The following is a 14,694-nucleotide window of genomic DNA, read 5'->3' as shown; positions in this document are numbered from 1 at the left end:
CAGAAAAAAATCACAAGGATGTTTCTGGGAAAGGAAGTCTTGAGTTAAAAGAGATGCTGAATAATCTGAGTCATTTTTCCCTTGGAAGCTAAGGAGACATAGAGATGCTGTATATAAATTCACGAAGGGCATATTTAAGGTGGATGCTTACAGTCTTTTTCCAGTTTAGGAAAGTCTAAAACCAGAGAACACAGGTTTAAGGTGAGATTCACAGGGATTTGAGGGGTGACCTTTTCACACAGATTGGTGAGTACATGGATGAGCTGTCAGAGAATGCTACAACTACAATGTTTAAAACTCATTCGGACTGATAATGTTCAAAGGAATATGGGCTAAATGCAGGTAAGTAAAACTAGATCAGATAGACATCTGCCAGCATAGGCAAGGTGAGCCATTGGGCCTGTTTCAATGCACTACAACTCTATGACTCAATGGCTATTGTAAGAAACTTCACCCAACTTATTTGAGTCAGTTTGTTGACTGGGCAAAAAAGAAGTACAAACAAATTGATTATTTTATCTTTGTATTTCCAATTACTTTCCAGTTCTCAAAGGTGCTTCAAATTGAGATTATTACTTTAAGTTTATTTTTCAAAATAATTTTAATTAAGTATTTGAGGCATCAAATTGACAAATTAGATATTCAAACAAGATTCAGAGACATTTGATAAAGGCCATTGGGCTTTTTGGGAAGTGAGACCATAGGGGCCACCAGATGAAGACTAGTTGATGTTTGAATCCCATTCAGCTGAACAGGAGCATTCTTTAGACTGGAGGGTCAGCTCAGTCTCCTTGTGTCTGGCTCAGGTGAGAATGGATGGGACAGGCACCATTGTCATTGAGCACAGGCAGGGGGACGGAACTATTCTATTGCCATCAAACTGCGGCATCCAGGAATATGAAGCTGAAGTATCAACAAGGAATCACCAATGGCGACAAGAGAAAGATCTGCAACTCACTGAAAGGCAAATGTGCTGCCATAGAGCTTCTTGGCTGTGCGGAACCTGGCTTCCTTGGCCGGTGGGCTGCTCAGTAGAAGAAACTGATGTGATGTGTGCATGAATTTCAACTGCTGTGAAAGACAAAAGACATGGCAGGTTCACGCAGTCATGGCAGCACCCACCATTAAACTACTTTTCCCACAGCACTCCTGAGTATGAGTTTATAGCTGCACTTCCTACACCACTCTTTCACTTAAAGTTGCATAATTCCACCAATCATTGTACCATAATTTCAGACAGAGTAACTTTATTCTTTAACTTTGCTGAAAGCTAAGCCCAAGTAATGTTACAGAATGAAACCACTTACTCTACTGAGTGGAAGTTTCACAATGTGTGATCTGTTACTTGAAATAATCCTTGGAAATAAAAAAGAAAGCATTGTTATTTTTCTGTGCATTTACCAAGTCACATATCTCTTCTTCTCTATCCCCTCTTCCAGTACCTGTTAACTAGTCAAACTTGCTGTGTATTTAATATTTCAATAATATTAAAAGAACCTTGCATATATATTGTTTGAGTAAAGCATTCTTGTTCATTTAAATAATTAATAACAGGTGACGTGAAAATATGTTGATTGCATACATCATCACGTTACTATATAATATGTGCATGTCTTGGTTAAAGTAATCTCAAAGTATAGACCTACATATCTGGACTCCTGTGTCTTCTTTGAATTAATTTAATGTTTTGAAGCTACAAAACATAACATTGGCGATAAAGATGGAACTTAAAAAAAATGAACCCAACACAGCTACCGACCTGTTAAAAATGCAGCGAGACACTTGAAATAAAATAAAACACAATGAGGAATAGTCGAATTACCAAAAGCACCTGTTCTTCAGAAAGGAAGACAAGATCAAGTTTAAAAAAGAAGTCATAAACAGAAGAATTCAGGATTCATAAAGAATGAGTACAGAGTGATAACAATCATTAAAAATACCAGAAACGGCTAGCTACGTCGGAAAAGTTGATGAATTTAATTACACAATGGGTAATTGGCTCATGTATACTGAACTATTGGAACAGTATAGATAGATAAATACTTTATTGATCCCAAACGAGACCAATTTTGAAGCAAATGAAATAACCAAATGAGAAACGAGTGCCAATTTTACTAAGTGCATAGGGTTTAGAGACATAGAGTTTGCTTTGAAATTTAAAAGCTCTAACCAAATCTACAGAAATGTGCTTTCCTGATATTGGCAAAGTAATGCAGGAACATTTAGAACCGAAGCCATCGTTGCTTGGAGAATGCTTTCGGTTTCATAAGTGGAATCAAAAGAAGGGAAGTCCATTTTAGTGATCATGGCTAAGTTGAAGAGATTGTCAGTGTGGTAATGGGCTTAATAATACAGTAAGAGATTGCTTAGTTTGTGGAATCTTACAAGAAAGCATTCAAAAACAGCTCCTTAAAGAGCTGTGGAGATCAGACAGAGACTCATTTGAGATGCAGTCAGGAATAAAAGTGAATGTGAACAAAATTGCAATGTCTAAACAGAAACTGACCTAGCCAAACAAATGATGTTACCATTGTGGCAGGGGCTCTCATACACCAAACAAATGCAGATTTAAAGGCAAAACTTGCAAAAAATGCAACTAAGTAGGACATATTCAAAGAGTATGTTGGGCAGACACAAATAAACAGACTGCACAAGAAAGAAAAATGCTAAAAAGTCAAGTTGCAGTTTCAAAAAGAGCACTATTCTGCATGCTGTTGATAAAAAAATCTGATAATGATGATTGTCCAGCCTTGAGATTTACAGTGTGAAAATTGGCAATAGATTAGCAATATGGTTTATGCCAGAATTGAATGACAAATTCATTCAACTGGAATTGGTCATTTGTTCAGCTGTTTCAGTCATTCCACAAAATGAGTTTACACAACATTTCAAGGATACTGAAGGCTACAGATGTCCAGCTAAGAACTTCTACTGGAGAATAGATAACTTCTGTGGGAATGACATTAGTGACAGTGAAATACAACAACCAACAACCACATTGAGCTTGTATGTTGTAAAAACAGAAAGACCAGCATTGTGGGGGCATGACTGGCTGAGGCAACAACAACTTGATTGGAGATCCATCCATCATTTGCATGCCACATCCCCTGCAATGAAGCCAATTGAAAGCAAATTAAGAAATATACTGGATGATGTCATAACTGTCTCTCCTCCAAATACCATGAACCATTGCCCAGCACAGGACAAACAGGCACTTGCAGCCAACCTCAATGCCTCTGAATGCAAAGCATATTGGATCCAGGAAGGACCATGTTGTCAAAGGAATTGTGGAAGTGTCGAAAGCAGGGGTCTGACTGCAACAGTTTTTCTAGGCAACGTATCTGAAAAAGCTTCTGATATGCTAATCAGGCAGTTGCTTGCAAAATGTAACTTGGTTTTAAGCTGGAAGAGAGTCGAGGAACTTCGGGCAAGTTGAAAGTGTTTGGCTTTTGTGAGTACAAAGAAGCAGAATCGACTCTCCATGCATTACATGAACTTGAAATAGAAGACAAAAAGCTGCTTGTAAAAGTATATACAAAGAACAAAGCCCAAATATATAAATGGAAGGCCAGAAATAAAGGAGTCAATGGAGATACTAAAACAGAGGATTTGTCAACTGATGTTGTAGATGAGGAAACCAAGAAGAGAGATCAGATCGTAAAGGGATCAATAGTAGGATTAATAAGACAATACTCCAGTGAATTTTATGCATCTTCCCAAGATCAAGCTGCACAAACCAGAAGAAGAAAGAGGGAAGAGGTGGAGAGAACGAATGGTGAACAAGAAAGACAATGGTGTGAAAGAGAGAAGGATCATGAGAAAGAAAAAGAAAGGGATCAAGACAGAGCAAAGGAGAAGAAAGGTATTCAGAACTGTCATAACCATTGCTTGCAGTCTCAGAGTCGACTCCAACAACCACCATGGAGGAGGCTGCAGAACCTGAGACTGTTTTCACAGCCACAAGTCTCACATGCGATACCCTCTTGTCAGCAAGCACCTGATCCCACAGAGTAAGAAAGCCTCCACAGCGATGAAATCTTTCGGTCTGAATGGGACAATTTAAAATTCATTATGCTATAGATGTCTGTATATTGTAGTTGTATTATACTGTATACCATGTATATCGTTGAAATGCATTCTCTATTGAGTTGAGGTTTATAGCTTAGCAGGGAGGAGTGTTGTGTATTTAATGTTTCAGTAATATTTAAATAATCTTGTATGTATACATATTGTTTGGTAAAGCATTCTTGCTCATTTAAATAATTAATTGCAGGTTATATGTAAAAATACATTAATTGCATGCATCAGCATGCAACCATGTGATATGTGCGCACCTCAGCTAAAGAAAACTCAAAGTACAGACCTGCATTTCTGGACTCTGGTGTCTTCCTTGAACTAATTTAATATTTTAAAGTTACAAAATATAACAAACCTCAACACCAAAAATGTTGAAGGAACTCAACAGCATCTATGGAGAGAAATGATGGGCAGGTGAGCAGAAGAGAGGTGTGGGAGGGCCAACAGAATGAGAAGCAGGGAGAGGTAAAATGACTGGAAGTCATAGAATTCGATGATCGTGCCAAGAGGTTGGAGGCTACCAAGATGGCATGTGAATGAGTTTGGCCTCAGTGGAGCAGGCCATGGACAAAAATGTCAGAATGGGAATGGGCAGTTGAATTCGAATTGGGTAGCCATCAGGAGATCCTGCCTGTTCTGGTGAGTAGAGCGGAAGTGCTCAATGAAATAGATCCGTCAATCTGTGTCGGGTCTCACCAATGTAGAGAAGGCTGAACTGGGTATAATAAGTAGCTCTGACAGACTCACAGGACAAGTGCTGGTTCACCTGGAAGGACTGTTTAGGACCCTGAATGATGGTGAGAAAGGAGGTATAGAGGCAGGTGCTGCACTTGTTATGGTTTCAGAGATACGTGCCAGGAGGGACAGGACGTCAAGGGAGTCAAATGCTTAAAGTCAATGATTAATTATACTGGAAATCTTCACTGAAGTTCCTGCCAAAATTAGTAAGAGGCGGAAATTCACCCCCGATCCTTTGTAGCACACGTCATACACTGAATCCCATTTCTAAACTCAAATCTATTGAACGTCAATGGAAGCAAATGATGTGTGAAAAAGTCAATGCAGACCCATCATTATACTGTGTGTTTGTCATTGGAGATAATGGATTCATTTCTGTATACTTGTTGACTCCTCCAATTGACCTATGACCCTTATTTAAGTTAGAAATAACATTCATTTACATGAGAAAAATCACAAAAAAAAATTGCAGATGCTGGAAATCTGAAATAAAACAAAAGATCTGCAAGTGAAATAACTTCTAGTCAAGATGGCGTTGAGCTGTAGTTTCTGTTGAGATCATGGCTCATACTTAATTTTTTTTAGGTTCATAGGGATGGTATTGGGGACAGAGAGGGGAATTAGGGGTCAAGTTAGGGTTAGAGACAGGAACGTGAGGGAGTTGGAGGTCAGATCAGCAGCGCAATGACTCAAACCTGTCTGCAAGACAGTTTTTCTAGGATTTTATAGAGACATACAGCATGCAAAACAATCCTATCATCCCACCTAGTTCATGCTAACCATCAACCACCCATTTTTGGTAATCTTATCCTAATCCTATTTGATCCCTTTGCACTCCCAGAATATCCCCTCCCCTCCCCTCCTAAAACTCACCTACAGTAGAGGAAATTCAAAGTGGCCAGGTATCCAACCAGCCATCTGTGGCATATGGGAATTACCCCAGATACATCGGGGAAACTCATATGGTCACAGGTAGAACATGCAAACAGACAGCACCCAAGGTCAGGATTAAACCCAGGTTGCTTGAACTGAGTAGGAGAAGTTCGAATGATCTCCACTTGTCCAGGTCTATGATTGCAAGGTTTGATTATAGGCACATAAAACATTAGAAAAAGGAACAGTAGTAGGTCATTAGACTTATAAAGCCTGCTCTACCATTCAAAAAGATAATGGCTTATTGGGCTGTGGACTCAGCTCCACCGACTTGTTTTCCCCCAGTAAATGGCAATTCCTCTGCTCTGCAAAAATGTATTTAACTATGTGTTAAAAATATATTTAATGTTGTTGCCTCAAATGCTCCCCTAGGCAGAGAATTCCACAGACTCACAGCTCTCTGGGGAAAACAGTTTCTCTTCATTTCCATCCAGAATCTATTCCCATGAATCTTGAGGTTACACCCCTAGTTCTAGTCTCACTTTTCAGAGTGGAAGAAGCTCTGAGAAGTTTCTGAGGATTTCTGCTCCTGACCCAAGATGGTGATATCACACTATCTGTGTTGATTGCTACACCTGCAGTAATATAAGAGGCTTTGCACTCACAGAAAGGATGGGTTCACTTGCCTGGAGCACCCTGTTGAGATTTCTGTTGGATGGAAAATTGCCTGCTCAAATGTTGCAGATTTTTAAAAAAATGTTTAATTAAACAGGAAATAAGTCCATGGAAAAAAATTAATCTTTGTGACCACAGACACTGACTTCATGCAAATTCTCCCAAATTTTTTTAAAAGCAGTATATAGGGTTATACACTGTATCTAGTCATTTATTGTTTAATGAAAGACTAGAAAAATATATAACCAATTACCTATCATTAGGCCGAGTGAGATAAAATATGAGTAAGTATTGAAAGCAGATGTTTCTGACCTATGGAGAAATCGGTTCATTGGCATTTTTCAGGAATGGAACCTTCATATAATCCGGGATGAACTGAATATGTATTTTTACTCGTATGCATCATTCTGGCTCTATTGGTTTCCAAACAATTGATTAAAAACAGCCTGCTAACATGTTCCACACATTAAGCTTCATCATACGGACACCTGCAACACAGCTAGATGCATCTCGAGTAGCTCAGCAGGTCAGGCAGGATCTGCGGAGGGAAGCGGACAGTTGGTATTTCAAGTCTGGACCTTTGGGAGGTCTCTGCCTGAAGCACTGACTGTCTATTTCCCTATACAGTTTCTGCCTGACATGCTGAGTTCTTCCAGCAGGTTGATATTCACTCCATATACAACATCCGCAGTCTCTTGTATCTATGTCAGCATTCCCCATTCATTTAATGTGACTGATACCAGTCAAAACTTGAATTCTAGTGTCAACAATTTTCTCTGTACAAGTGGATCATTCACTTTTTAAGCAGTGAATACATTATTAATAAATGTGATAGCAGCATGCAGACAGAACAACACGTTGAACTGAGTTACCATTGCAGCAATGGGTGAGCCAGAGGGTCCAGCTTGTCCATCTGTTTTTTGATTTCCAGGTATGATCCCTGTAATAGATAAGAGGCAAGTGAAATACTGCTGGGAAATTTCTGCATCTTTTGCCTTAACTTGGAAGGAATAAATTTATTCAATCAAAAGGTAAAAGCGAAGATGCACGACTCGATCAACCATAATCGCAGTGTTCTGAGAGGCTGATTGGCCTGTTCCTATTCCTGTTTCTTTTTCTCTCATTGAAATATTCTGCTCTTCTGTTCCCACTTCTCGGACAATCACACTTTTCTGGGTGACCTTCCCTGATGCATTCACAAGAATGGAGTGTCATTGTCTTTATTTTCTTAAATGGTTAAGATGGTTTGATCTCTCTGCACGAGAGTGGACATTTTTTGTCCTAGTTGGGTTATTTCTGCTTATTCTACATCAACTGCTTATTCCTCTCCATAGATGCTGTCTGATCTGCTGAGTTATCAAACATTTTGTGTGTATTGTTATTATGTTTAATGGATGATTTTTTTCTTGTAAATTAAGCTTTGTGCCTGTGGTGCTGCTACAAGTAAGTCTGACTTTGATAAATAAATTTGACTTTGACTTTAACTAATGTGGTAGCTAAAACTGTACATGGTTCAGAATGCTAACACACATATCACGAGGAAATCTGCAGATGCTGGAAATTCAAACAACACACACAAAATGCTGGTGGAACACAGCAGGCCAGGCAGCATCTATAAGGACAAGCACTGTCGACATTTCAGGCCAAGGCCCTTCGTCAGGACATGCATATGAAACAAACATATGTAGTGCACTACTTTCAGTCACCAAGAGACCCAGAGCACAGAAACATGCCCTTTTGCACATTATGTCTATGTCAACCATACAATATCCATTTATAACTATACTATATTATTTTCCTCATATATCCATTTAGCCCTCCAGATTCTACCACCCACTGGAGCAAATTTACAGTGGCCAGTTGACCTAGCAACCACTCTGACAAAGAGTCTCAGATCTGAACCTATTTCCCTCCGTGGATGCTGCCTGACATGCTGAGCATTTCCAGCATTTTTAGTTTTTTGTTTCAGCCTTCTAGCTTCTGCAATTATTTTTGTTTTTTTATTATCTTGCCTTTGTTCACATTTTTGGTATGTGAGAGGAAACCAGTACATCTGGAGTATACCCTTATAGTCACAGAGAAAATGTGCAAAACTCCAGACAGGGTTTGTGCTGCCTCACAATTGCAGGAATCCAGGTTTGATCCTGACCCGCATATTTTCCCCTTAAGGTGTTTGGGTTTTCATTGCGCTGGATCCTAGTATCTGTAATCCTACAGTTCTTCAGAAGTCAAGAATGAGACGCAAAACTGATCGCTTACAATCATTTTACGAAATGTTACAAGAGCGGAAAATGAACAAGAAAGAGGAGTCAAGAGAACAAAGAAAAGATGAAGAAGAAGCAGTCCTGCTTGTCTCATACTCAGACTAGATATAACACAAATTCTGGTGATAAGAATTAACCTATAAAATAATGATTTGACACCTGTTACTGAAAGCTAAGAAGTTTGTAGAAAAATAAAGAAGCAATACATTGCTTGAAAATTCATTAAACATATTTATATGTATAAATACATATAGGTGATTATATAAAAATACAAACAAGCATAGGAAAATTAAACTACAAGACAAATGCAAGAAAAAATAACAATTCATTAGATAAATAACAATTCAATCAATAATAACTCCAATCCAGCTATGGGGTGCACAGTTTATTTAAAGACATGCTTAGTGAATAATTGACTGTTGAAATTACTACTTAATATAGGTAAATGGGAAAAGAACAAAGGGGACTTTGATGAGCACGTGCCAAAGTGAGTAGCATTGTGCTACAGGGGAATGAGCACAATGAGACTGCATGGATCTGACAGGCTGAATGGCCGCATTTTGCACTGTAATGTATATGCCAAGGCTCCTATTCTATGATCTGTCTTCATCAGCCTCCTTCAGCTTCACAGGTAAATTATTCCTTGGAGAGAAAATTGTCCTTCAGCTAGGAGCGATTGCTACTGAATAAAACTGAAAATGATTATAAGGTAAAGCAGTCAGATGAGCCTTCAATACTATCTCTTGAACTTAGGTGCTAAGGACAAATTTACCTTTGATGTCCATCATTAACTGCCATTAGAAGGAGCCCACATACCAATGGAAAATTTCCAGAGAGGGAAATATCCCAACAAAAAGATTCCACATTCGATTGCAATATTCTCCTGGAGTTTCAGCAGCACAGATGTCTGTGGTGTAATAGGGCAAGTACAGCAGCAAAAAATGGGCTTAATTGTATTGAATGATCCAATATACCCAACAACAAATAATTGGTTCCATCAATCTTCATGGAGACAACTATACAAAATGAAGTATAATTTGAGAGATGGATGAGGCAGGATGCCGCCTATTTTGCTTTAAGTACAATGACATTCTTCAGAAGCAAAAAAAAATTTGCTGGGATATGATACCATGGATTCCCTTGCACAACACATAAGTACAGTCTTCCTCTCAGACAAAGACAGAATTCTTGTATCAAATACATATTTTCTTTTCTTGTGATAACGTTGCAACAATTACAGCATGTAAAAATGTATATTATATTATGTTAGCAAAACATAGTGGTTAACTTTTTTATAGCAAGATCCCACAGCATGTTACCAAAAACTCTGACAAACTTCTATAGATGCACAGAGGAGGGCTGTATCATGGCCTGGTATGGAAAGACCAATGCCTGGAATGGAAAGGTCCATAGAAAGTGGTGGATACAGCCCAGTCTATCGAAGGCAAAGCCTTCCGCACCATTGATCACATTCACATGAGGTGCTGCCAAAAGAAAGCCACGTCCATCATCAAGGACTTCACCAATGAGGCCATAGTCTCTTCTTGCTACCTCCATGCTGCAGGAGGTACAGGAGCATCAGGTTCCACACCACCAGGTTCAGGAACTCTGCAACCATCAGGATTCTGAACTGTTGTCAATGAATTCATTCACCTCAACCTTGAACTGATGCCACGACCTCACTTTCAAGGACTCGACAACTCATATTGTCACAATTATTCATTTCTTTACTTCCACAATTTGTCTTCTTTTGCATATTGGTTGTTTGTTATTCTTTGTTTATGTATAGTTTTTCATAAATTCTTTTGTATTCCTTTATGAAAACCAATAAAATACTATGCAGGCAAGAAAATAAATCTTAATGTTGTATATGGTAGTATTTGAATTTGACCTGAACAAACAGCATAGAGGTAAATGACTTGTTACGTATTGTTAGTTGCACAGTTTGCAAGACATGGTATTCAGCAACGTTCCCTCTAATTTTTGGTAGAATGTGTGCAAAAATCTTATGTTGTGCATTTTTTTTTCCTGTGACAAAAGTATGAGCGCACTAAATGCACACATGGCACAGTTTATGTAGGTTTAAAAAATATTTGACATAAAACTACACAGAATAACAACAAAATAACATACATATTTAAGTCACTCAGTTATTTTTTCTCTCACCTGTCTTTGGCATTTACCCATTCTTTGTAAACTCTATCTAGACTAATAGAACTTCCATCCAATTAATAGCTTTTGATTCTCATTAACGTATCCAAATGACATTCACCTAAACGGTTTCTCAGCTTGTTTTTGAGTTGATTCATTAGGCTAAAACCTCGCTCACAGTCAGCACTAGATGCAAGCAAGGTTCCCCCAATGTCCATCAACTGTACAAGATCGCGAAACTGTTCATTTTGAAGTACAAATGCCACTATTTGAGTAAAGTTTGAAGTCAGTTTGGATTTAATTTTTTCTTGCACGGAAAATTTGAAATCATTAAACTGTCTAAATATTACAGTATTTTCAGCTAGAAAATCATGATATTTTAGACATAAGGCATTAACTTGTTCATTGCCAAATGTAAAGTCAGCTAATAACACACTATCGATAAGAACTTTGATCTCCTCTGGGTTTGATCGTTTTCACTCTTGCTCAGCTACACTCAACCTTAACATGCATAGCACTCCTGTAACGGGTAATGACGGGTTCTGTTGCCTGAGCTTTTGTACACCATCCAAATGTGATTTACTTGCCAAATGACGCTTCAAAAAGTCAAGTTTCCAAATATCATCCCACTTCTTTCCACTAGCAAATTCTCCAGCAACTTTCACATCACGACAATACAAACAGATAACTCCAGTTTCTGAACCATACATAAATATTTCTCGTAGCTGAACGTTCATGACCTCATGAGCTTTCGGTGTAGCAGTTTCTACTATTTTGTTAAGCCATTCAACTTTAAACAAATTTGCAGTTCTTTTGCACTTCACACCCTTCATTTCTATTGAATGTGACATAGTGAATCAATATTTTTTTCAATAAAAACTTAGTAAGCCATCTACAGGATTTGAAACAGATCATTGTAAACTTTACAGTATGAACACTGTCCGCCAAAGATGGCTGCCGCCGTGATGCAGTTGTATGAACTGGAACAGGAAAGGTGGGGTGACGTAAATCACTGATGTGAATTGTGGTATTTGAAAAAATAACTAACTAGTTAACAGAAACATTTAGCTAAAAGATTATTTTCAATAAGTATAATTATTAATTACTGCATTATTTTAGGTAACTAACCTTTTGTGTGCACATTAATTTCCTTAGTGCGCTGGTTGAAAACCATGTGTGCACAGGCACATGCGCACAGCTTAGAGGGAACGTAGTATTCAGTTACCAGTATCACACTCCTGATCAGTCACAGTTGTGTCATTGGATCTCTTTGATCTCCAGATAACAGAAAGTTACAATGCAGAACTCACTACTCAGAACTAGACTGAAGTTTCAAGCAAAATTGTCCATTTGAAGCCAGAACTGAATTCATACATCTATGGCACTGTTGTCGCTGAGTTAAGCTTGTAGGAGCTATGTTTGCATTTGTATAACTCAAAATTAAGGAATGAGGGATGATCATTCAGGAGTTGGGTAAATCAAACAGTTAAAGTTCATTTTGTGAGTGTGGACCAATCTGAAGAGATCTGAGCCAAGAAACAATGCTTAGCCAAGCAGAGAGAAAATGTGGAATATGAGTTTTGGTAATAGAGGATGGAGAAACTTATTGGGAATGTGACAGAAACTGGGAGATGCTCCAGCAAGGAGAAGTACATGATATCAGGGATATAATATTATCAGACTGAAAGCATCATAAGTACATAATCAAGAGATCAACTACAACCTATTTCTTTGCATTCTGTATATTTGATTTAGCCAAAGTGCAGCACAGTGCTCTTTCATTAGTTTATTTGGTTTCTCCACAGGTAGACAGAATGAATCAATCACAAACAGTAGATTATTCAGTTTTGTAACTCCAAACACTATTTGAGAGACAAACACGAAGCTGAGTATTACGTGTCTATTTCTTTTTACTTTAGTGATGCTCACATATCTCATGGGGGCATAATGGCATATGCTATTCATGTACTTTTACAGAAAATGACAAAGAATGCTTAATCAAATATATTTGCAATATTACTCAAATATTACTGAAATATTAAATTCACAACACTCCTCCCTGCTTAGCTATGAACTCCAACTCAAATAGCATGCATCTCAACTTATATACAATACATATATACAGTATACTATATAATACAACTACTATATAGACATCCACAGCACAGTAAATTTTAAGTTGTTCCATTCAGGCCTAAAGAGTTAACTGCTGCGGACGATTTCTTACTCCTGTGGGATAACATCTTTCCTGACAAAGGGAAGTGGTGGTCACCCTACTTGGCAAGACAGACTCGTAGCTATAAAACAATCTAAGGTTCTGGTGCCTCCTCTGTGGTGGTTGTAGTAGTTGATTCTGGGACTGCAGGACATGGTTCTGACAGCTCTGGAGACCTTTCTTCTCTAACAATTAACTCTGCTCTACTCAACTGATTGATGTGTTGTCCCCTGAATACATTGGATGCAATCTCCACTGTGTAGGAGACTGGTCCAGTTCTGTCCCTAATTTTCCAGGTACCCACTTTGGACACCTCTGTAGACCCCTGCTGGGCATTTTGTCCAGGTGTGAAACATTGAATCTCCTTGTATGAGGAGCTGTCAACTTGTCTCAGCTGTTTCTCCTACTTGCGCCCTCTGTGATTGGGTTTGAGCAGATCCAATCGTGAGTGCAAGGAACAAACCAGAAACAGCAGAGCTGATATTGTTGTTGTTGGTTGTGGAGTGTGTTGCATTGCAATATGCAAGGAGTAAGTTGGTGAGCTTCTGATTCAGTGTCAGTGTAGTGTGTTCTGCTGATGTTGCTTGCAGTGTGTCCTTAGACTCTGGGCAAACTTTTCTGCCAAGCCATTTGTAACTCCTTATCTTCTGGACATGTTGGCAAGCTGCATGATCTTTTGGTCTATCAAAGCTTCGGCCCAGCACTTTCAATTTAACAATGCCTAGATGGCCAGCATGGAGCTCCTCCAACACTCTAGTTTACAACTTGGATGGTACAACAGCTCTCAATCCCCATGTAAGGAAACCTCTGCAAAGGACAAATCCCTAGAGATGCTGCTAAAAATGGGGGAACTGGAATTTCTGCAGCATATCCCAGTCATTTTGAGTTGCCATGTAAACCTGAGACAGTGTGGAGTCTTTTCTGGTTTCCCTTTCACCTTTGCTGTAATAAGGAGATTTTCGATTTGCATTAGGGAGAAAACGTCAAGAGAAGTAACCTCTTTTGTAAATTTTTTAGGTATTTCCTTCTCCAAGGGAAAATGGGACAATCCATCAACATTTCCATGACTAGTTGACTTCTTGAATTCGACCTTGTAATTGTGTCCTCCAAGAAATAAAGCCCATCTCTGCATCCCATCTGCTGCTGTTAGTGGAACACCCCTCTGTGGATTGAAAATGGACACTGGTGTTTGATGATCAGTGACGAAGGTAAACACCCTCCCATACAAATACTGGTTGAAATGCTTTGCACCCGAAACCAGATTCAAGGCCTCTCTGTCAATCTGTGCTAATTTTTCTCCGCAGCAGTAAGGGAACATGACACAAAGGCTATGAGGTATTCACTTCCATCACTCTTAACATGTAACATGACAGCACCTATACCATAAAGCGAGGTACCACAGGCAAGCTTCACTGGACGATGTGGATCATAATGTGTGAGTAGAGTGTCTGATGTCAACATTTCCTTTACCTTTTTGAAAGCCACCTCACACCGCTTTGTCCATTGCTATTTCCTCCCGATCTGTAGTTCAAGGGGTGGAGCACAGTAGCCAGGTTTGGCAGGAACCTGTTATGGTTAATGACAAACCCTGAAAAGGACCACAACTGTGACACATCCTTTGGCTTTGGAGAATTCTCCACTGCTTGAATTTTCTCAGTACAGTTGTATAATCCTTGTGTGTCAATAGTGTGACCACAGTAA

General features: G+C 38.8%; 2 protein-coding genes across 7 annotated transcripts in view; one reads left to right on the top strand and one right to left on the bottom strand.

The window, feature by feature from the left end:
* The window catches only part of LOC140714179 (protein mono-ADP-ribosyltransferase PARP6), a 157,881-nt gene that overhangs the window by 34,852 nt on the left and 108,335 nt on the right, over positions 1–14,694 (bottom strand). For 5 of the 6 annotated variants that reach the window (XM_073025057.1, XM_073025058.1, XM_073025060.1 and 2 more), the window contains exons 16-18: positions 7,236–7,303; positions 1,308–1,356; positions 959–1,071 (exon numbers count right to left, since the gene is read on the bottom strand). In XM_073025057.1, the coding sequence (XP_072881158.1) occupies positions 959–1,071; positions 1,308–1,356; positions 7,236–7,303 (230 nt within the window). The remainder of the gene's footprint in view (positions 1–958; positions 1,072–1,307; positions 1,357–7,235; positions 7,304–14,694) is intronic. The other variant, XM_073025059.1, reaches the window with a different exon arrangement.
* The window catches only part of celf6 (CUGBP Elav-like family member 6), a 928,129-nt gene that overhangs the window by 905,804 nt on the left and 7,631 nt on the right, over positions 1–14,694 (top strand). The window lies entirely within an intron of this gene.

The sequence above is a fragment of the Hemitrygon akajei genome, chromosome 21 (genome assembly GCF_048418815.1).
Source record: "Hemitrygon akajei chromosome 21, sHemAka1.3, whole genome shotgun sequence".
Classification (NCBI taxonomy): Eukaryota; Metazoa; Chordata; class Chondrichthyes; order Myliobatiformes; family Dasyatidae; genus Hemitrygon; species Hemitrygon akajei.
Note: the sequence above shows the minus strand (reverse complement) of the source record. Positions and strands in the feature narration are given on the sequence as shown.